The sequence below is a fragment of the Dromiciops gliroides genome, chromosome 3 (genome assembly GCF_019393635.1).
Source record: "Dromiciops gliroides isolate mDroGli1 chromosome 3, mDroGli1.pri, whole genome shotgun sequence".
NCBI lineage: Eukaryota > Metazoa > Chordata > Mammalia > Microbiotheria > Microbiotheriidae > Dromiciops > Dromiciops gliroides.
Window position 1 is genome coordinate 422,253,618 of NC_057863.1, and position 22,388 is coordinate 422,276,005.

The 22,388-nt window shown below is 35.3% G+C and overlaps 1 protein-coding gene across 4 annotated transcripts in view; it reads left to right on the forward strand.

Annotated features, from left to right (window-relative positions):
* TFPI (tissue factor pathway inhibitor) overlaps positions 1-22,388 on the forward strand; it is a 108,473-nt gene that overhangs the window by 36,813 nt on the left and 49,272 nt on the right. For 3 of the 4 annotated variants that reach the window (XM_043998171.1, XM_043998173.1, XM_043998174.1), the window contains exon 2: positions 21,152-21,274. In XM_043998171.1, the coding sequence (XP_043854106.1) occupies positions 21,166-21,274 (109 nt within the window). In that variant the 5' untranslated portion in view covers positions 21,152-21,165. The remainder of the gene's footprint in view (positions 1-21,151; positions 21,275-22,388) is intronic. The other variant, XM_043998172.1, reaches the window with a different exon arrangement.

A 22,388-nucleotide genomic window follows, 5' to 3' on the forward strand; every position in this document is an offset into this window, starting at 1 on the left:
TTTTAAAGTAAGACAAATAGGATAATTGGGTTCTTTTTTTGGTTTTGATGTCATAGTAGAATCCTTCTTATACCAAAATAAGGCTTAAGGGATGACTCAAAGTCTCAGGAATGTGTAACTGCAGAGAAAGTTAATAAAAAAGATAAGAAGACTCTGTATTGACTTGTTAGAATTTGGAATGTGGCAGATGTACACTAAAAGACTGAGACTCCCTGAGGGAAATGGCCCAAACATTTGCATTCCCACAATGTTTCTCCATGGTCCACCCCTTTACATAATGGTCTTTTCCCCCAGAGGAAAATGCAATGTTCAACCCTCTCACTGAGATTATTGCTCTTATACTAGTGAGTTCATTCTAACCTCTAGACTAGGGTTTTTCAGCTAACTTGATAGGAAGTGTGGTTTAGCACACATGCTATTCTGTGGTCCAGTTCTTTTTTATTTTTCTTTTTTGCTTTAGTCTTGGGAATTTTCCATTTGCACAAATGGCTCAAGATATTTAAAAATGTGAACTATAATATACAAAAAAAACCACAAGGAAAATATTTATATGTCAAAGAAAAGAAATGCAATTGGTTATGGTTTTTATAAATTTGTTTTAAATTTTATTCAGATATAATATAAATATTACTGCTTCATTTTCTCTTTTTTTATTCTGAAAACATCACTTCTATATTCATATTTTTAGGTCAAGATAGATATTAGATGCAATCTAATTCAATTCTCATTGGAGACATGATAAAACTATGACCCAGAGAAGTTAAGTTGCCTGACCAAAGTCACAGGGATAGGAAGTTTTAGAGATAGCATTTTAAACCATGTTGCTTGATTATACATCTAGTGATCTTTCCTTGTATCATATATTACTTTTCATTTTGTTTGTTTTGTTTTGGTGCTGGCCAAAGGCAGGTAAGTGGTGTAATAGATAAAATTTTGCTGGAGTCAGCAAGCCCTGAGTTTAAATGCAGCCTCAGACACTTACTAGATGGGTAACCTTGGGTAAGTCCCTTAACCTCTTCTGCTTCAGTTTCTCCTCTGTAAAATGGGATAAGAATATCATTGACCTCACAGAGTTGTTATGATGATCAAATGAGATAATATTAGTAAGGTGCTTTATAAATTTAAGTTACTATATAATTGCTAGTTATTATAGTATATATATGTATATATATATACATATTAATGAATTACTTAATTTATTGTTGTTATGTTATGCTATATTATGTTATGTTATTATGTTAATTATTATAGCTATTTTTATTAAGGAATAGTATGTACATAGAGGGCACCTAGGTAGCACAGTGGATATATTACTGCCCTGGGAATCAGGAAGACTCTTCTTCCTGAGTTCAAATGTGGCCTCAGACACTAGTGATCTGGAAAGTCGCATTTATAAATAGGGTTCTATTTGCCTCAGTGCCTCATCTGTAAAATGAACTAGAGAAGCCACACCAGTATTTCTACCAAGAAAACCTCATATGGGGTCAGGAAGAGCCAGACACAGACTCAACAACAGTAACAGTGCACAATGGCTGAGGACCAAACTAGGAATCCATGTTTCAGCAGGCAGGTGATAAGAGCAAACCACAAAGAGATCAGCAGTCCTGAGTGGAGAGAACTAATACACAACAAAAGGATAATAATGGGATCTTTTTTTTTTCTCTGAGTAGAAAAAAAATGTGATTTTTACTCCTTTTGTTCTCTTTTTCTTTCCAGTGTTTGTCTATCCTGTGTAATTGTAGTAGTGGTAAAAAAAAAATTAATTTGCTTTGAGCCATCATGAAATACTCAACATACTTTGGAAGGGGAACAATAAGAGATAATATCTGGCATTTATTTACGACTTTGATGATTTTCAAAGAACTGTAAATATATTATCTTTTGATCCTTATAAGAAATCTGTGAGATAGATTGCTATAGCTGTTATAATCCACATTTTACAAATCAAGAAAGTAAGCCTCAAAGACAGTAAGTCCATTGTCACATAGCAGTCATTGACAGAAGCAAAAGTTCACGGAGACCATTGCTGTTACCAAATCAAGCGATTGTCCCATTGTCATTCTGTTTCAATTTAGATAATATGAAGTGAATGAAGAGAATTTCAAATAGGAAATTTTGATTACATATATGTTTACATTAGCACTTTAACTCATACAATTCATCCTTTACATCACTGACAAAGTGGTGTTTCTGATGCAAAGTTCTTGTCATGTCAGTCAAAAAAGTTCCAGTGGCTCAACATTTCCTACTGGATAAAATTCAAACTCCTTAATTGGGCATCTGGACTCTGTCTTCACCCTGCTTTTCCTTCCATATTTTTTAGTGTTTCTCTTTTTATACTCTGTGTTCCAGCCAAGATGGATTACTCACTTTATCTTGAACTTGTTCTGACCTCTCCTAATTTTATGCCCTTGTGAATGATATTCCCCCTTCCTGGAACATTCTCTCCCCTGTGACCTACCCTTTCATCCATCCTGTTGACTGCTTCAAAAGCCAGCTCAAATGCCACCTGCTCCACAAAGCCCTCCCCAGGGAAGCCTTTGAAATCAGAATTGTATGATTCTGTGATTTTCCTAATCTTTGTGTTAGAAATAATGCTTTCTACTTTGAATCTTCTGAACCACTTTAACCTCTCCTGTACATTCTATCTTTTATTATATAATGGTGTTGGAATTATTTGGGAAAAGAAATAATGTTGATATGGTTGTATTCTATACATGTGTATGTATATGTGTGCTTCTTCCAATACTAGGATAATTCAAAACATCTGACCTTGACCATATGAAAGCATATGATGGGATAGTTTCTCCACCTGTAGTCAATTCTCTGTCAGTTATATGCTGGATTCTATTTTTATACTTATTTCATTGCTATCTTTTGTATGTTTTTAATACTGTGGTTTTTAAAAAATACTGTGGGTTGTAAAGATGATGTTAATCCAAAGAAAAATGGAAAAGTTGTAATTCTTAAAGAGCATATTTCAATGACTTTAAAAGTATTGCAACAGCTGTTTTTGTGGGAAAATTATACTTTTCAAGAATAGTCTTTCAAGTCAAGCTCCACAGTTATAACAAAAGGTAAAGAAAAGTATGGTCAAACACCAAAACAAATATAATTAATTGCCAGACAAAATATTGCAGCAAAATAGCCTAATTAATCATCCGATTGTAATCATACACCTTGAAAATGATTTGGCAGCTCAAGTGGCTGTTGTTTATTTTTCTATAGTGTGACAGAGAGACTTCTTGAAGTTGGGTGAGCATCAAGAAGACTATAAAATGGGGGGCGAGGGAGAAGAGAAGGGCTTGCTATTTCTAATGAAGCAAAAAAAAAAAACAAAAACCATTTGTCATGTGCATGCCAATACAAAGAATGGACTTTTGAAGATGGGAAAGGAAAATTTTGCAAATGAATTGTTCTTTTTTATTCAAGGTTATACCACAAAATTATTTTCAGAAAAAAATATGTGTAAGCCTATAAAATCTAGGCATCTTCATTGAAATTTAAAACATAGTTCTCACCTCCTACCCTCATGAATGTTTTGTACTTCCAGTGGGCCGAAAAGTCTTGTCTCCATTGAGGGAATAGAGTTTATTGGATTCTGATAAATATTTTAATATACTAAAAATAAGATTTGTTCCAGAATTACAGAAACCTCCAAATGGAGATGGATTACTTCAACATAACAGCAAACCATACCACATATCACAAAGAGCTGAGAGATTTGTGCAAGAGATAAATACATTTCAAAGACCTGAAAATTCTTATTATTAAAACCTATTTGCTTGTGAGCTATTCTCAAACTTAGGCTCTAGAAAAATGAACTACTAATTGAAGTCATACTTTATATCCACTGGCAGAAAAGTATGGTTTTATTATGAAAAAGAAAGGAATGTGTCTCAAAATCTATAAACTCAGTGCCAAATCATGTAAAACAAGTGCATGTGATGAAAAGACATGCTGCATTCTCCAAGGTTTTCAAACGGACGTTTAAAGTATAAAAAGTTAGACAGTTTATTTTTTGTAAATATTATTTCCACATTCATTTATACATTGATGTTACCATTTTGTAAATGTCTACTCATTTGAATTGACATATTCTCTTTGGGTACAAGTACTTTATTTTCATTTGTATATTCTCAGCAATTAACCCAATACCTTCTACATAGCTTCTCTTTACTCAGTGTGTGTTGTATTGAATCAGTTTTCCCCTTTCTATATTTATATAAGGAAGAGAAAAATATTTTAAAGAGCATTTGAGGGAATATGGCATCTAACAAGTTATATATTTTGGTTTAGGCTTCATACTTGATATAGATTTTTCCTCATTAAATAAGATATTATCAATCCATTAGTCAAAAAATAATTTATTATACCTACAATGTGCTAGTCATTGTGTTAAACACTATAGATACAAAGACTGAAAATGGAACAATGGCTGTTCTCAAAGAATTTACATTCTATTGGTAGGAAATAACACACACATATTCATATATAATAAATAAGAAAAAATCCATGGATGTTAGAAAGAAATATGAGAAACTTTATGTAGGAGATGGTATTTGAGTTGCTTCTTAAAGGAAGACAGGCATTTCTGTTTTTTAAGGAAGGGATGAGGAGGGTGATAGATTTCAGGCAGATAGTACAAAGGAATTCAGATAGAAGATGGCATGTCATGTTTGAGAAATAGAAAGTCAGTTTGGCTGTACCACAGGGTATAGGAAAGGAAATAATGAGGCTGGAAAGATGGGTTGGATTCAGGTTGTAAATGGATATAAAAGTCAAGTAGAGAGATTTTGTATTTCATCTGGAAGCAATAGAGAGCAACTGGAGTTTACTGAACAGGGAAGTGGCATGGTCATATGTGTGAAGGATGAATTTGAATTGGGTAAATACTTGTGGCAAAGACACCAAAGAGGACATTATTGCCACAGCTCAGGCAAAATATGTTGAAGACATGAATTAAGGTAGTGAGAGTATGGGTAGAGAGAAGCTGTCAGATGTGACCTATATTGAGAAGACAGAAATGAGAAGATTTGACAATTGATTAGATATATGAGGAAAGATTAATGATTAAAGATAATAACAAAGTTACAAACCCAGGAGACTTGAAAAAATGGTGATATTTTTGAGAGAAATAAGAACATTTTGTAGAGGGTGGGTTGTGAGGGGAAGATAATAAATTAGGTTTGTGATATTGAGTTGAAGATAGCTCAGAGATGAAAGTTTGACAATTGTGATAAGTAGTTTGTGATATGGGACCACAGCTCAGGACAGACTAGGACTGCATTCATAATTTAAGGAGTCATCTTCATGAAATAATAATTAAATACATAGGAGTTGATGGAGTCCCTGAGAGAGTATAGAGAACAAGGAGAAGGGTCAAAGCAGAATCTTAAAGGTATGCCTATAAATAGGGGGAATGCTATGGAAGGAGAAGGAGGAAAAGAAAAAGGAAAAGGAGGAAAAGAAGGAGTATGATGAAATGGAAACAAGATAGAATATCCAAAAGGAAGCTGGTCAATCATATCAGATGCAGCAGAGAAGACAAGAATGATGAAGACTGAGGAAAAAAATAGATTCAGTAATTAGGAAATTGGAGTTAACTCTGAAAAGAGTAGGGTTAGTTGAGTAATGTGATCAAAAGATAGATTGCAAAGGGCCAAAGAATGAAAGAGAAGGGATGAAGAAGAGTCAAGGACTCTGAATAACTTTCCCAGGTTGGCTGGGAAAGGGAAGAAAAAAAAAGATGATAACTAAGGAAATGAAATATTAGAAGGCAGTAGGGAAGCAATCAATAGACAAGGAAGTTGGAAATTTGAAGGAAGACTATTTGAGGTGTCAGTATACTGGAGAATAAAAGAAGGGATCTGTACATAGGGCTTGGCTTTGGCAAGGGGACAGCCCATTATCAGAGCCTGGAGGAAAGGATAAAAGAAGGGAAGTTGAAGAGTCTTTAAGATGAAGATAAGTGGAAAAGGGAGATCTCACAGTTCGTGTTCTCAGTTTTTTCAGTAAAGTGAGAATTACACTCCTTAACTAGGAGAGTAAAGAAGGTAGTGTGTGGGAGGTTTGAAGATAGAAGAAAACTTTTGGAGTGGGGAGTGGGAAAGGGATTCATTTATAGATAAGTAAAGAAATATTTTGCTGTGGTAAGAGCCCAGTTGAGGGTAGAGAACATAAATTTGCATTGTATTCAGATAGGTAGGTTACATGGCATCCTCTAGCTCCTTTCAACATCATGAACATAGGAGTAGAACAGAAAGATTGTGGGATTAATGCAGGGTTGGAGTTTGGCAAGGAATAAATGGTAATAGTACAAAAGTGTAATGATTTTAGTAGAAGAAAGAGTAGAACATAACTGATTGGGATGGAAAATAAAGAAAATTTGTCAGAACAAGGACAAATGCCTAAGAAAATAGGGAGAGGTAGGCAGACTGGAAATCAACAATGAGGTCAAATAATGGGTTTAGTAAGAAGAGTAAAGCATAAATAGAGGTGGGAATGACATGAAATCATGGTCAGATAAAGTCTTTTTGGTCAAGGAAATATAACACCTATGGATAACTATCAAATACAGGACATAACTAGTCCTGTGAATGGCTGAGTTGAAGTTAGGGGAAAACAATCTTAAAAATTTAGAAGATAGAAAAACTAGGAGGTTAGGATGTTTGGGGCACTATCAACATAAATGTTGACATTCCCTAGGTGCAAGATCTATGGAAAAGAGAAAACTGGTGAGCCAGGAATTGAACTGATTGAGAAAGGAGTTGAGTTTAGAGTTGGCATTGAGTTGAGTTGACATTGACAATGTCCTGAGGACTGGTGCCACCATGATTTATGCTGGGTAAAAAGCATTAATGAACTTCAAAGGAGCAAATGCTGGTGAATACTAGTGAGAGTATAAAATTCTATAGGAGGCAGTGGAGAGTATCTCATATGCCAACCCTGATCTAAGAATAGTGTAACAGGAGTGTGAGAGAAGGGTCTCCAATACTAGAGTAGATGGGAATTGATAGATGAAGCTATGTATATTTTAGCCTGGTAAAGGAAGATTTATAGGCAATGTAGTAGCTGTTTTCAAGTATTTGAAATTATATGGAAGAAGATGACTCCAGAGAGCAGATCTAGATTTGAAAGAGGTATGAACTTTCTTGGCCATCTACTCTACTACTGGGGCACATTATATTATCATCCCATAATCTTATATCTACTGTAGGGAAAACCAGTTCTATATGATTAAAGATAGATGGATGGAGAATGAGAGGAAGAAATCTAGAATGAAGGACAGTGTATTCATTATGGACCAGCAAATACAAAGTGCACAGTGCAAGAGATAAGGTGCATTGGAGGGGTTGAGGAAAGTGATATGAAAGAATGGGGAGGTGAGGGTCAAGGGTTCTTTAATGGAATCAAGTAATAGAAATATTAAGAATAATGGAAGTAAGTTTCTTTTGGTCATAGGGGTAGTAGAGGGTCAATTAGAATATGAAGCCTAGGCTTATACTCTAAGTGACTTTCAGTTTTGGAAAATCTAATACTTAGATGTCAGCAGATCATTGAAAACCTCGGGTTTTATTCCATGACTACCTTGCCCTTGATATTATCCTTTAGAATTTCCCATTTTGTCTTGCCCTTTCAATGTCTATGAATGTCTCTAGAAATCAGCTACCTTCCATTCTTTAAAGAAATAACTCAGCTTCTTCTAAGACTAGGAGGTTAAAGCTCCAGAAAATTTTGTCTTTTCCAGTGCATTTTTTTTTCTGTTTAGAATTTTATTTTCCAAATGACATGTAAATACAAGTTTTGACATCAATTTTTTAAAACTTTGTGTTCCAACTTCTCTACCTCCCTCCCTCCCCACCCCCTACCACCAAGAACTCAAGCAATTCAATATAAGTTATACGTGAGTAGTCATGCAAAACATCTCCACATTAACCAAGTTGTGAAAGAAAACAAAAACAAAGCTTCAGATTAAGGAACTGTCAAAAATATGTTTCAATATATTTTCAGATACCACCAGTTGTCTCTCTGTAGATGGATTGCAATTTTTTTAATCTTTTTTTTGATGGAGTTATGGGGGTTAAGTTACTTGCCCAGGGTCACACAGCTAGTAAGTGTCAAGTGTCTGAGGCCATATTTGAACTCAGGTACTCCTGAATCCAGGGCCGGTGCTTTTATCCACTGGATCACCTAGCTGCTTCCTGGATTGCAATTTTCATAAGTCCTTCAGAGTTATATTGGATCATTGTATTGCTGAAAATTACCATGTCCTTCCCAGCAGATCATCTTGAATTATTGCTGTTATTTTGTATACAGTACATTTCACTCTGCTTCAGTTCATCTAGGTCTTTCCAGGTTTTTCTGATAGCATCCTGTTCAAATTTGACAATGAATTTTCTTCACAATAGCCCAGCAAACTAAGTACCATACATTTTGCCATTATAATCAATCATCATAACTGTTTCCCTCCATCCTATTTCCTTCCCATGATTTTAACTCTATTTTTATCTCCTTTTACCCTATTCCTCCTCAAAAGTGTTTTTCCCAGTTCTTCCCTCCCTTCTTTCACCCTTCCCTCCTTATCCCCTTCTCCTCCTACTTTCCTGTAGGGTTAGATAGATTATTCCACCCAATTGGGTGTGTATGTTCTTCTGTTCTTGAGCCAACTCTGATGAGATTAAGGTCTTTGAGTTAATTCTTATGTGTGTAAGGCTCCTTCACTTCCCCACACCTCCCCCATCTCTCCCCACACTCCATATGCTCTTTCCTGCTTCTTTCATGTGAGATTTCACCCTATTTTGCCATTCCCCTATCCCTTCACCCAGTGTATTCCTCCTCCCCCCTCAATTTTACCCCAAAGGTGTCATCATAGGGCAACTAGGTGATACAGTGAACAAAGCACCCACCCTGGACTCAGGAGGACCCAAGATTAAACCTGGCCTCAGATGCAAGACACTCATCCATGCTGACCACCTCCCTCCCAAAAAAAGAGAAACAAAAAGCATATTCTTTATGGGTATCATCCTTTCATAATTAATTCCCACCTGTGCTGTCTGTCTAAATTTATTCCTATCATCTGCCCTAATACTCAGAAGGCTTTTATGATTTAGACACATCGTCTTCAAATGTAGGAATATAAAGAGTTTAACCTCTTAACATTTCTCATGATTTCTTTTTCTTGTTTATTTTTTAATGCTTCTCTAGGGTCTTGTATTTGAAAGTCAAATTTTCTATTCAGTTCAGGTCTTTTCAACATAAATGCCTCAAAGTCCTCTTTTTAATTGAAGTCCCATTTTCTCCTGTGAAAAATTATAGGCAGTTTTGCTGGCTATGTGATTTTTTATTGTAAACTCAATCCCTTTGCCCTACAGAATATCATTTTGCATGCCCTCCAGTCCTTTAATCTGGAAGCTGCTAGATCCTGTGCTATGCTTTTCATGGCTCCATAGTATTTGAATTTCTTCTTTCTGGCTGCTTGCAATGTTTTCTCCTTGACCTGGGAGCTAGGGAATTTGGTTATAATATTCCTGGAAATTTTCTTTTTTGATTCTTTTGCAGAAGGTGATCAGTGGATTCTTTCAATTTCTATTTTACTTTCTGCTGCTAGAATATCAGGACAATTTTCCCTGACAATTTCTTGGAATATGATGTTTAAGCTCTTTTCTTGATCAAGGTTTTCAGGTAGTCCAATAATTTTCAAATTATCTCTCCTGGATCTATTTTCCAGGGCAGCAGTTTTTCTGAGGAGATATTTCACATTGCCTTCTATTTTTTTATTCATTTGAATTTGCTTTATTGTGTCTTGGTTTCTCATAAACTCACTAGCTTCCATTTTTTCAATCCTAATTCTTAGGCAATTATTTTCATCAGAGAGCTTTTGCATCTCCTTTTCCATTTGGCTTTTCAACCTGTTGACTTTTTTCTCATGTCTTTCCTGCATCACCCTCATTTCTCTTTCCATTTTTCCTCTACTTCTCTAACTTTATCTTCAAATCCTTTTTGAGCATCTCTGTGGCCTGAAACCAATTCATATTTTTCATGGAAGCTTTAGATGCAGGGTCCCTGATGTTGCTATCCTCTTCCGAGGGTGCACCTCAATCTTCTTTGTCACTAAAGAAGTTTTCTATGGTTTGCAACTTCCTCTGCCTACTCATCCTGGCCATCTTTCCCTTGATTTTTAACTCCTTCTTAGTGCGGGGTCCCACTTACAAGATATACTGGCCCAAGCTTCAGAGGGTCCCAGGTGTTATGATTTAATGAGGAGCAGTTTCTTCCCTCACCTGGCCCTTTGTTTGGTCTGTAGATAACCCCAGGCCAACTTGCCTATCAACCAGACAACAAAACTTTGTGTGCTTTGATTGTTAGCTCCAACAAGCCTGTACTCCTCCCCCACCTAGGCTGCCACTGCTCAAGGTTTCTTCCTGCTTCCTAGCTAGGGTATGAAATCCAAATCCCCCCTTAGCTTCTGCATACACCCCTGTAGACTCCCCCCACACCTTCAGCCAGCAATTCAGCCCTCTCACCAGACCATGAGCTTAGTTCCAGAAGACATTGGCATCTCAGCTGATTCGGAGGCTTGGGGGTAAGTTTTGCTGGCAAAGTCTGCCTCAGACTGGTTCCGTGTTGGGGCAATCATGGGGCGGGACTCTACTCCCAGCCCAGCTCTGCCTTCTGCTGAATTTATAAAGTATTTCTGGCTGGAAAATAATCTCAGCCATCTTTTTGTGGGTTCTTCTGCTCCAGGAGTTCTTTTCTGGCTATATTTGGAGGTTTGGGTTTTTGTTTTGTTTTTTTTTTTTTTTTTTAGTAATGGTGTCAGGAAGTCTAAGCATTTATTGCCTTTCCTCCACCATCTTGGATCTACCCTCTTTTCCAGTGCAATCTGACCATTTCTTTACTAGCTAGGCTTTTATTTTCCCTAAGCCAAAATGATATTTGCCTTCAAATATTTGAGAAAAGCTCTTCTATTTGACCTCTTTTATAATGTGAGGGGAAAAATGGGATGCTAAAGATTTCATAATATCCATTGAAACTTTCAAATTAAAATCAATTAAAATTAATATGAAATTAAAATAAAGGGCAAGATTATCTCTCAATTATTGATTTAACAGACATTGATTATGTAGATGTTATAGACAAGAGTTCCCTCCTTGATTCATCCCTCTGTTTGATCCTGTAAAAAATTTAAGGGTGGGGATGGGAAAGGATGAAATAGTGTATATTAAAATAAAATTAGGAATTTATGCATCCACATTTTGTCAGAACCATTTTTATTTCCTTAGATCAGAGCCTTTTTTTATAAACAAGAGCCATTTATTGTAGGTAACAATTCTTTATAGCACCTAGAACAACATATGTAGCAAATACTCGAGATAATTAAGAATTTGCTGATTTTCACATTTGGTAGAAGTCTATAGATATTTTGGTCTTCATTATAATATAAAATAAGACTTCAAGGTGATGACTCCCTGCTGCTTATGATTTCTTTCACAGATTCACAAGGCTAGAAGGGATTCCTCTGTCATTCAGTTCATTTTATACCTGAGAAATGCTATATATTATTTTGATTTCTCTTTTTCTGCCAGCATACTGAATTTATTTTTGGTTATAAGAACTCAGTTTAAAGTCATTAAGGCATGGGAAAATCTCCCTTTGAACTGAGAGCCAATTCACTCTTGGACTGGCTGTCCTGTTGTTAAGAAATTTTTCTAATATTAAAATGGAATCTTGTTCTCTCTCTGTAACATCATAATATCATAGAATTTCCTGTTGTAAGGACTGTTAGGGGCCATTTACCCAGCCCCCTAATTTTAGATATTAAAAAAACTGTTATTTAAAGAGTCCAAATGACTTTATGAAAAATCATCTGGCTACTAAGTGGCACATTTAGTATTTGTAACCTGGTTTTCTCATGTCAAATCTAGAACCCATCAATTCTACTTCTACCCTTTGGAGTCATGTTCTTCCACATAACTTCAAATATTTTAAAACACCTATTACATTTCAATAAATTTTTCTCATAATGGGCAAAAATGTCCTTAGCCTCATTAATCATTTCTCATATGTCATGATCTCCAGTTCTCTCACCACTCTGACACCTTTCTCTATATCTGGACACATTCCAATTTGTCCATTCTTACTTTTCTTTATTTCCTTTTTCATGAGGCAAACATGAATGGCCTGGTTTTAGGTCTCTTTTGTTGCATGATATTCAATACCATATGTAAAGCATTTTACACACCATAAAGGATGATGTAAATGCAGGCTATTATTCTTCATTAGCTTCAACTTCTCCTTATAAGATGGGGATGATGATGATGATAATGTTGGTAATTCATATCTATATCATGCTTTAAGATTTGCAAAATGTTTTATATACACTATCTTATTTGGTTTGCAATATAATCCACCAAGTTAGATGTTACTATTCAGATTTTACAGATAAGCATACTGAAGGTTAAAAAAGTTAAGTGACTTATTTAGGGTGATACAGCTAGTATCTGAGGTACGAATCAAGCCAATGTCTTCCTGACTTCACTGTCTATGAAGAGGAAAAGGCTGTGGTTATACCTCACAATAGTAGCTATTATGTATAATTCATAATAATACTGCAGTTTTCTTCTATTAAGACTTAGGTTGGGGGCAGCTAGGTGGGGCAGTGGATAAAGCACTGGCTCTGGATTCAGGAGTACCTGAGTTCAAATCCATCCTCAGACACTTGACACTTACTAGCTGTGTGACCCTGGGCAAATCACTTAATCCCAGTTGCCTCACCAAAAACAAAACAAAACAAACAAACAAACAAAAAGACAGGCTAAATTTTGTATTAGACTAAACTAGGAAGAGTCTATTTTAATCTAAAATTCAGTCAATAACTTTTATTAAAAGACTAGTGTGTAAGAAGTCTTGATCAAGGGAAATGTATTCACCTATACCCTAGTTAATAAATAGAAATCATTGCAGGAAGTGTGAGTACCCAAATCACTATGTGAGAGAAATCATACCATAATTATATTCAATATTATGGCAAAAGAAAGAAAATAAGAGATTCAATATGGTTTTTTTTTCAATGTTGGAAAAGTCAGTAATGAGTAAAAATAATCATTGGTGTGAAAAGAAATGTATTTGTTAAAGAAATACCATAGTAGTAACAGAGAAATTATTGGAAGACACTTTTTAAAAAAGAAATCCAGTGGAAAAACATGACCAAGAACCAAAAGATCAAGTATTTGAAAAGCAGTGTTTCATTTCTTACTTGAAAAGTAAAAGGAAATTTCAAAATGGAAGTTTACTTTTCCAAATAATTCAATGTCTCTGTTGGGTTGAATTCTCTTTGTTGACTATGGTTGGACTGCCACACTCTTCCTCCTTTGTTGAACATGTGCTTTGTACTCATTACATTATGTCTTTCATTTATTTGTTCACATGCATGATCTCCCCACCGCATATAATATATATTCACACAATTTATATTGTATGAATTCATTAATACCTACATATATAAATTAGATGTTTAACACTATGCATCATCATTGAAAAGGCAGAATGGTGTAGTGGATAGAATAATATCCTCAAAGTCAGGAAGGCCTGGTTTAAAATCATTTTCTGGAGGGACTTAAAGTTGAACATCTCTGTGCTTCAGGAAAATTGCTAACACTCTAAGATACAAACAATAGGATAACTTGTGTTGTAGAAGGAAGTATCTGAAGGAAAAAATAATGTGTTCACTTTTGAAAATGTTTAGTTTATGATATCTAAGGAACATCAGGTTCAGGATGGTCAAGAGACAGATGGATCTGTAAGGCTGAAGGTCAGGTGAGCGTTTTTTCTTTCCACTCAATAATCAACAAAGGTCTATCATATATGTGGGTGGGTGTGTATTCTAAAAATTGGACATGTATTAGGACATAATGCATCAGATATGGGGCATATGTATATGCATCTTATATTAGGACATATGCATCACAAATGCATAAAGTATAAGTATTTAATTTATATCCTCTACTAAACACAATAAAATAAAATTATATGGGTTTGCAGAAAAAAATTAAAATAAGTGTAGCCATTTTTCCAATTATTGATTGGAGAATAATTCTCATCCTTATAGATTTTAAAAAGTTCTTTATATATTTCAGATAGTAGACCTTTATCTAAGAAACTATACAATTTCCTCAAAATTTTCTGCTTTCTTTCTGATCTTATATACAATTTACTTGTACAAAACCTTTTATAATTCAATTGCAATTACTTATTTTACACCATACATTTCTCTCTAGATCTTATTTATATATAAATCATTTGCCTATCCATAAGTTTGGTAAGTCATATGTTTCATGTTCTCCCAATTGAATCCATCTTGACCTCATCTCTGTACAAGGTGCAAGATATTGGTTTATGCCCTATTCCTGCCATACTGCTTTTCAGTTTTTACAATAATTTTTACCAAATAATGGATTCTTATCCCCAAATAATTAAGTCTTTACATTTGTCAATTACAAGGTTACTACATTTATTTGCTGCTATAAATTGATTGTCTACTCTGTTCCATTGATCTAACTTTCTATATCTTAGTTAGTACTAGATAGTTTTGATAATTACTGACATATAGTATAGCTTATGACCTGGTACTGCTAAAACCTCCCTTTACATTTTTATTAGTTCCTTTGATATTCTTAAAATTTTGTTCTTCCACATTTTGTAATTTTTTTCTAATTCAGTAAAATAATGTTTTGGTACTTGAATTTGGATAGCATTGAATATATAAATTAGTTTATTTTAAATCTTCATATGTATTATATTGACCCTGCCAACCACTGAACAATTAATGCTTCTCTGATTTTTAAAATCTGATTTAATTTGTATGTGAAGGTTTTTTAAAATATAATTTTGTTCATATAGTTCCTGAGTTTCTTTTGGCTGGTGTACTCCCAGGTATTTTATAATGTCTAGTGTTATTTTAAATGGAATATCCCTTACTATTTCTTCTTGCAGGATTGCGTTTGTGATACATAGTGATGCTGATGATTGATATGGATTTCCTTTATAACCTGCTACTTTGATAAAGTAGTATTTATTTCAACTAACTTTTTAGTTGAGTCTTTGGGATTTTCTAGGTATATCATCTTAGCATCTGCAAAAAGAAATAGTTTTATGACCTCATGTCCTAAACTTCGTGACCCAGTTTTGGTTTTCTGGACAGAGATACTGAAGCTGTTTGTCATTTCCTTCTCCACCTTATTTTACAGATGAAGAAGATGAAACAAATAGGGTTAAGTGACTTCCTCAAGGTCACACAGTTAGTAAATGTCTGAAGTCAGATTTTAATCCAAAAAAATGACTTGTCCTGACTCCAGACCCAGCACTCTATCTGCACATATTAAAAATCAATTCAATTAAATAACAATCCTAAGGAATTCAATTGTCAAAGAACAAAGCAAAAAAAAAACCAATATAGAATTTCATTAAAATAATACCACCAATGATTAGACAAACTAAAATTTTGGGGATGCAGCCAAGGTAGTATTTAGTTGAAAATTAATCTCTCTAGGCACTTATATTCACAAAAAGAGAACAAATCAACAAATTATGAATTCAACTAAAATACTCAAAGCCCAACATTATTTAAAAGCCATATTAAAAACCAAAAAAGAAATCCTGGAAATCAAAGGAATTATACAAATTGAAAGCAAAGAAAAATTTGATTTATTAGGTAAAACCATGGTTTTTTTTTAAGAAATACAGATATACTATTACTTTGATGAGAAAGAAAGAAAACCAAATTGTCAAAATTGAATAATGAAAAAACTCTCACAGCAAATGAAACAGAAAGAACCTTAATAGAATGTTTTCCATAACTGTATCCCAACAAAATAAGCTTAAATGAATATAAAAATACAAAGTACTCCCTTAAGAACTCAAGCAATTCAATATGTTATACATGTGTTATCATGCAAAGCATTCACATATTAGGTTGTGAAAGAAAACAGACAAAAATTTAAGGGAAAAAAAAACTAAAAAAAATATATGTTTCAATCTATATTCAGAGACCATCAATTCTTTCTCTGGAGATAGATCACATTTTTCATAAGTCCTTCAGAGTTGTCTCAGATCATTGTGTTGCTGAGAATAGCTAAGTCAACAATATTGCTGTTACTTTCTATACAGTACATTTCACTTTGCATCAGCTCATGTAATTCTTTCCAGGTTTTTCTGAGAGCATCCTGTTCATCATTTCTTATAGCACAATAGTGTTCCATCATAATCTCATCCCACAATTTGTTCAACCATTCTCCAATCGATGGGAATTTCCTCAATTTCAAATTCCTTGTACCAGAAAAGGACTGCTATAAATATTTTTGTACATATGGATCCTTTAACTTTCTTATCTCTTTTCTGATAGTGACCTAGTAGTGGTATTACTAGGGCAAAGAGTATGCATGGTTTTATAGCCCTTTAGTCATAGTTGCAGATTGGTCTACATTATGTTTAAATCAGTTTACAAGCCCACAAATAGTATATTCATTTCTTATTTTCCCTATATCCCCTACAATATTTGTCAGTTTACTCTGCTGTACTGTTATCCAATCTAATAGGTATGAGGTAGTACCCCAGAAGTGTTTTGACTTGCATCTTTCTAATCAATAGTGAATTACAGCATTTTTTTCATATGACTAGAGATAGCTTTGATTATTTCACCTGAAAACTCTGCATATCTTTTGAACATTTATCAATTGGGGAATGTCTCCTAATTTATTAAATTTGACTCAGTTCTCTGTTTGAGAAATGATGCCTTTGTCAGGAAAAAACATTTTCACAGTGAGTATTGCTAATTGTATTTCCCTCCATCCTATTCCCTCCCCATGACATTTATTCTGTTCTCTATTGCCTTTCACCCTGTTCCTCCTCAAAAGTGTTTTACTTTTGACTACCCCCTACCCCAATCTGCCCTCCCTTCTATCACATCCCCATCCCCTTCCCCTCCCACTTTCCTGAAGGGCAAGATAGATTACTATACCCAATTGAATGTGTATGTTATTCCCTCTTTGAGCCAATTCTGATGAGAGTAAGGTTCACTCACTCCCCAGCACCAACCCCATCTTCCCCTCCATTCTATAAGCTTTTTCTTATTTCTTTCATATGGGATTCTTTACCCCCTTCCACCTGTCCCTTTCATTTTCTTCCAGTGCATTCCTCTCTCACCCCTTAATTTTATTATTTTAAAGATATCATTCCTTCAGGTTTAACTCACATCTGTGCCCTCTGTCTAAATATTATCCATCCAGCTGCCCAAATAATGAGAAAGTTCATATGAATTACAAACATCATCTTCCCATGTAGAAATGTAAACATGTTAACCGTTTAATATCCCTTATGTTTTCTTTTTCCTTTTTACCTTTTTATGTGTTTCCAGGGTCTTGTATTTGAAAGTCAAATTTTTTATTCAGCTCAGGTCTTTTTTATCAAGAATGACTGAAAGTTCTCTCTTTCAGAAAGTCAAATTTTTTATTCAGCTCAGGTCTTTTTATCAAGAATGACCGAAAGTTCTCTCTTTCATAGAATGCCCATTTTTCCCCTGAAGGATTATACTCAGTTTTGCTGGGGAGGTGATCCTTGGTTGTAATTCCAGTTCCTATGCCCTCTGGAATATCATATTACAAGCCTTCCAATCCTTCAGTGTAGAAGCTGGTAAATCTTGTGTTATCTTGACTGTGGCTCCACAAGACTTGAATTGTTTCTTTCTGACTACTTACAGTATTTTTTTTTTCCTTGACCTGGGAGCTCTGGGATATGGCTATAATATTCCTGGAGGTTTTCATTTTGGGATCTCTTTCAGGAGGTGAACAGTGGATTTTTTGTCAATTTCTATCTTACCTTCTAGTTCTAGAATATCAGGGCAATTTTCCCTGACAATTTATTGGAAGATGATGTCAAGACTGTTTTCCAGGTCAGTTGTTTTTGCAAAGACATATTTCCCATTGACTTCTATGTTTTCATTCTTTTGGTTTTGCTTTATTCTTTCTTGATTTATCATAAATTTATAAGCTTCCATTTGCTCAATCCTAATTTTTAAGGAGTTATTTTCTTCAGAGTAATTTTGTACCACCTTTTCCATTTGGCTAGTTCAGCTTTTCAAGGCATTCTTTTCCTTATGGGCATTTTGTACTTCTTTTATCATTTGGCCCAGTCAATTTTAAGATGTTATTTTCTTCAGTTTTTTTTTTTGTATGTCTCCTTTACCAAGCTGCTGACTTTTTTTCATGATTTTCTCACATCACTCTCATTTCTCCTTCCATTTTTTCCTCTACTTCTCTTACTTTATTTTCAGTGTCCTTTTTGAGTGCTTCTATGACCTGAGACGACAGGTCCTTTGGCTCTAGAAACCTTGATGATCATCCATCAGTCAAATAAGCCTGCACCCCCATGCTCTACTCTTCCTTTTCAGTTCAATCAGAGAACACCCATGTACAACAACAATGCCAACCCTGCTTCTGCACCTGCTGCTCCACCTACCTTACCTCTGACCCCTACAGCCCAACCTGCCATTGCCCGTGGAGCACAGACACCTGTGCCACAGACTCTGCCAGCCCTTCAGGAACAACCCAAGGAAGGTCCAATGTGTTTATTCTTTTTTTAACCCTCTTGCATCACTCTAATTTCTTTCTCCAATTTTTCTTCTATTCATTTTATTTGATTTTTAAGTGCCTTTCTGAGCTCTTCCATGAGTTCTTTCTGGGCATGAGATAACTTCTAATTTTTCTTTGGGGTTTTGCCCATAGATTTTTTGACATTGTTGTCTTCTTCTGAGTTTGTGTCTTGGACTTCCCTGTCACCACAATAACTTTCTGTGGCCAGATTACTATTATTTTTGCTGTTTTTGATAATCTTTTTTGACCTTTCTCCTTGCTTTTAAAGTTGAGCTCTACTCTTAGGGTGACCCTGTTTCAGGCTTCTTGCTCCAGGGGATACAGGCCCTAGCTGTTTACCTGGTGCTGTACTAATATTGACTTTGGGCCAAAGAAGGACCCTTGTATCTATTGTGGTGATGGGAGAGTGGGGGGTAGCCGCTGCTGCTGGAGGCCATAGGAGTCCGGCAACTTAACTGGTGCTGAGCCAGGGTCCCAGTGCTGGTGTCTGGCATGTGCCAAAGCTGGTGGGGTATTACTGCATTGACATCTGACTGTTTGTCTGGGGTTACACTGATACACATGGTGGTCCCTGTGCTGGTGGCTGCCTGTTCACCTGACTGTGCTTGATTTATTCTATTTATGGTCCTGGAGCTTATGTTTGCCCAATTGTTTAGGCACCTGTGAGGTCACATTGTTGATATCTACCTGTTTGCCAGGGGCTTTGCTGAAGCATGTGGTGGTTCTCAGAATGGGCATCTGCCTGTGTTGAGGCACATGGGGGATCCTGACGTTTGCCTGTTCAAGACCTCCCAGTAGTCTTCTGAGGCAGTTCTTGATCCTGCCTTGCTGGGATGCTTCATGTCTTGAACTGCACTCCCCCTTTACCCAAGTAAGACAGACCTTGCCTGCTGACTTTCCTAAATTCTTGTGCTAATAGATTTTTTTCACCCTGTCTTTTTGCTGGTTCTGCTGTTATAGGATTTGTTTTGGATTTGTTCCAAGATTTGTATTTCTCTGTGAGGAATAGTACATTCATAGCATTACTGTTATCTGCTGAAAATTATCAAAGGAAAAGTGTAACTATTGTTTTCATTTATGTTCATGTCCAAGATCACTACATTGAATTGTATTGAAGTCTAAACATGCATAGACAAAGGGCCACCCCTCTAAATTGCTCTAGATTGAAAATCTGCCTGAACTTTTAAAAGCTGTACCTCATAATGCTTCATTTCTCTTCCCCTCATGACTATAATAGAAATGCTAGATGAAGATGGACTTGTACTCCCCTTTATCCTTCACGTACATAACTCCAACATATTAAACCCCCTTTTTACTAACCTTGAGTCAAAGGAGTCTATCTATTTTTTTGTCTATTTCAACATGTTTCCCTTATTTCTGAATTTTACTTTTCAATGAAATAAAAGTAGCTAGTGCCCTATTTTCCAACTTAAATCTACTTTATTGCAACATTGAGGTGACAGAGTGTCACCTGGCATCACTGTCACAGGGAAACTGGTTTAAATAAAACAAAACTCAACAGCACTGCATGAGAAAACTACTGAAGAGGGGCTTGTCAGATTTCTAGGCAATTTCCTTTGGTACTACACTGCATGTCAGCCACATTAGAGAAAGCAAGATTAGGAAATGGGAAATAGAAGAAGAAGAAATAAAAGGGAAAGAGAAAATAAATATCTAAAGGTTGAAAAAAACTCAGAAGAATGTCTTAAAAAAGCAAGCCCTATTTAGAATAAAAAAACAACTTGAACAGAGGAGAGAAAGGAAATAGGAAAATTTAGGTTAAATAGAAAAAAAACAGTATGCAGCAGAACAGGGAAAAGGTTTGAAGTGAAAATGGGTGATTTATATGAATCCAATTTATTCTATTTTAATAAAAACTGAAAATGTTAAACCATTTTTATTGAGACAGTACATGAAATAGCAAAACACTCAAAAAAATTCATCAAACTCAAGAAATCACCATTTCATCAGGCTTTAATATTATGAGCTATCAGAAGTATTTTCATAAAAAGGTCAATAGAGGAGAATTCTAGGAAACTGATTTTTTTGTAGTTCAGATTTTGCCAATATCTACCAACATGGCCTTAGGGGAAAAAACAAAAAACAAAACAAAACAAAACAAAACAAAAGCAAGAAACAAAACAACTCTTTGGGCGTCAGTTTCTCAACTGTAAATTGAAAAGGTTGGATTGATCACTAAAGACTTTACCCCTGGATTATTAGAAGCAACATATCTACATTATACAATATAGTTGAATATAAGTTTATATTGCTTGTTAATTATATGTAAAAGAAGGCTGAAATGCTTTGCCAAAATCGTATATATAAGTATATTTGAAGGTTGAATCATATTGAATATATATTTTTTGCATAGCATAAAAGCATGTACAATAGACATATGGTTTATTAAATTTTTATTGATTCTCTCTCTCTCTCTCTCTCTCTATATATATATATATATATATATATATATGTGTGTGTGTGTGTTTGTGTGTGTATATCAGAAGTTATCACGAAGATGAAGAACGGGAACATGCTTGTGGTTGCCATTTTCTTATTGCTTAGCCATGCCCCTTGGTCTCTGGATGCTAACTCTGAAGATGAGGAAGAACATGGAGATGTTTTAGGTAACATTTTATCTATTTTAAGTTATTTAATATTTTTTCCTCATCAAGTTCTAATAAAATATTTACTTTTATTTAGTACATTCCAATTCCACTGCAGTAGCAATCATATACTGGCTCAATTTTGACCATATAAAATGTTTTAAAAAATGATTTTGTCTCAATGATGTACTACAATCAGACAGCTTCCTTTTTGAGATTTATCAGTAAGATATGAGCAATCTAGAAAGTCCAAAAAAAGACTTCTTTAGTTGCAGTCTGTAGAAACCTAGAAGCCCTATATTGGTACTGTAGTAACCTTCCATTAGGACATCTAGGTGACACAATAGATAGAGTGCCAGGCCCAGAGTTGGAAAGACTCATCTTCCCAAAATCAAATCTGGTCTGACATTTACTATCTGTGTGACCCTGAGTAATCACTGAACTGCTAGCCTGAGTTTATTATCTGTAAAATGAATTGGAGAAGGGAATGGCAAGCCACTCCATTATTTTTGCCAAGAAAATCCCAAATGGGATCATGAAGAGTTAGTCATAACTGAAATAACTGAACAACAATCTCTCATTAGCATTGGGGGAACTCCACTTCTAGACAGATGGAGCAGAGAAAAGGGATATAAGAAATTTAGTCTTCAGTGATTCTATTTCTCTCATCTCATGATGTATGGGATATTGAGGGAGAACTAGCACTTCAGGTATGAAAACTTGATGAAGTTTTTTGTTTCTTTGTTTGTTTTGTTTTTTTGAGGGGCAGTGAAGCATAAGTGATTTGCCCAGGGTCACACAGCTAGTAAGTGTCAAGTGTCTGAGGTCAGATTTGAACTCAGATCCTCCTGAATCCAGGGTGGGCACTTTATCCACTGTGCCACCTAGATGCCCCTTGATGAGACCTTTTTGAAGTCTGTTCATCCACCTTTGGTGTTTACCTGTTACCCACCTATCACCTGTAGCTCCAAGGAGCTATAATGTGCAGTAGCCACACCCTGATAAAACTGTCTCCAAAGAGGGACTAGACTAGGTTGAAGGTAACTGACAGGTCTCAAACCCATCAGTGAGTTGGGGGATGTCTACCCGAAGTATGTGAAGACAACCCGCAAAAGAGTGCATAGATGAGAATGAA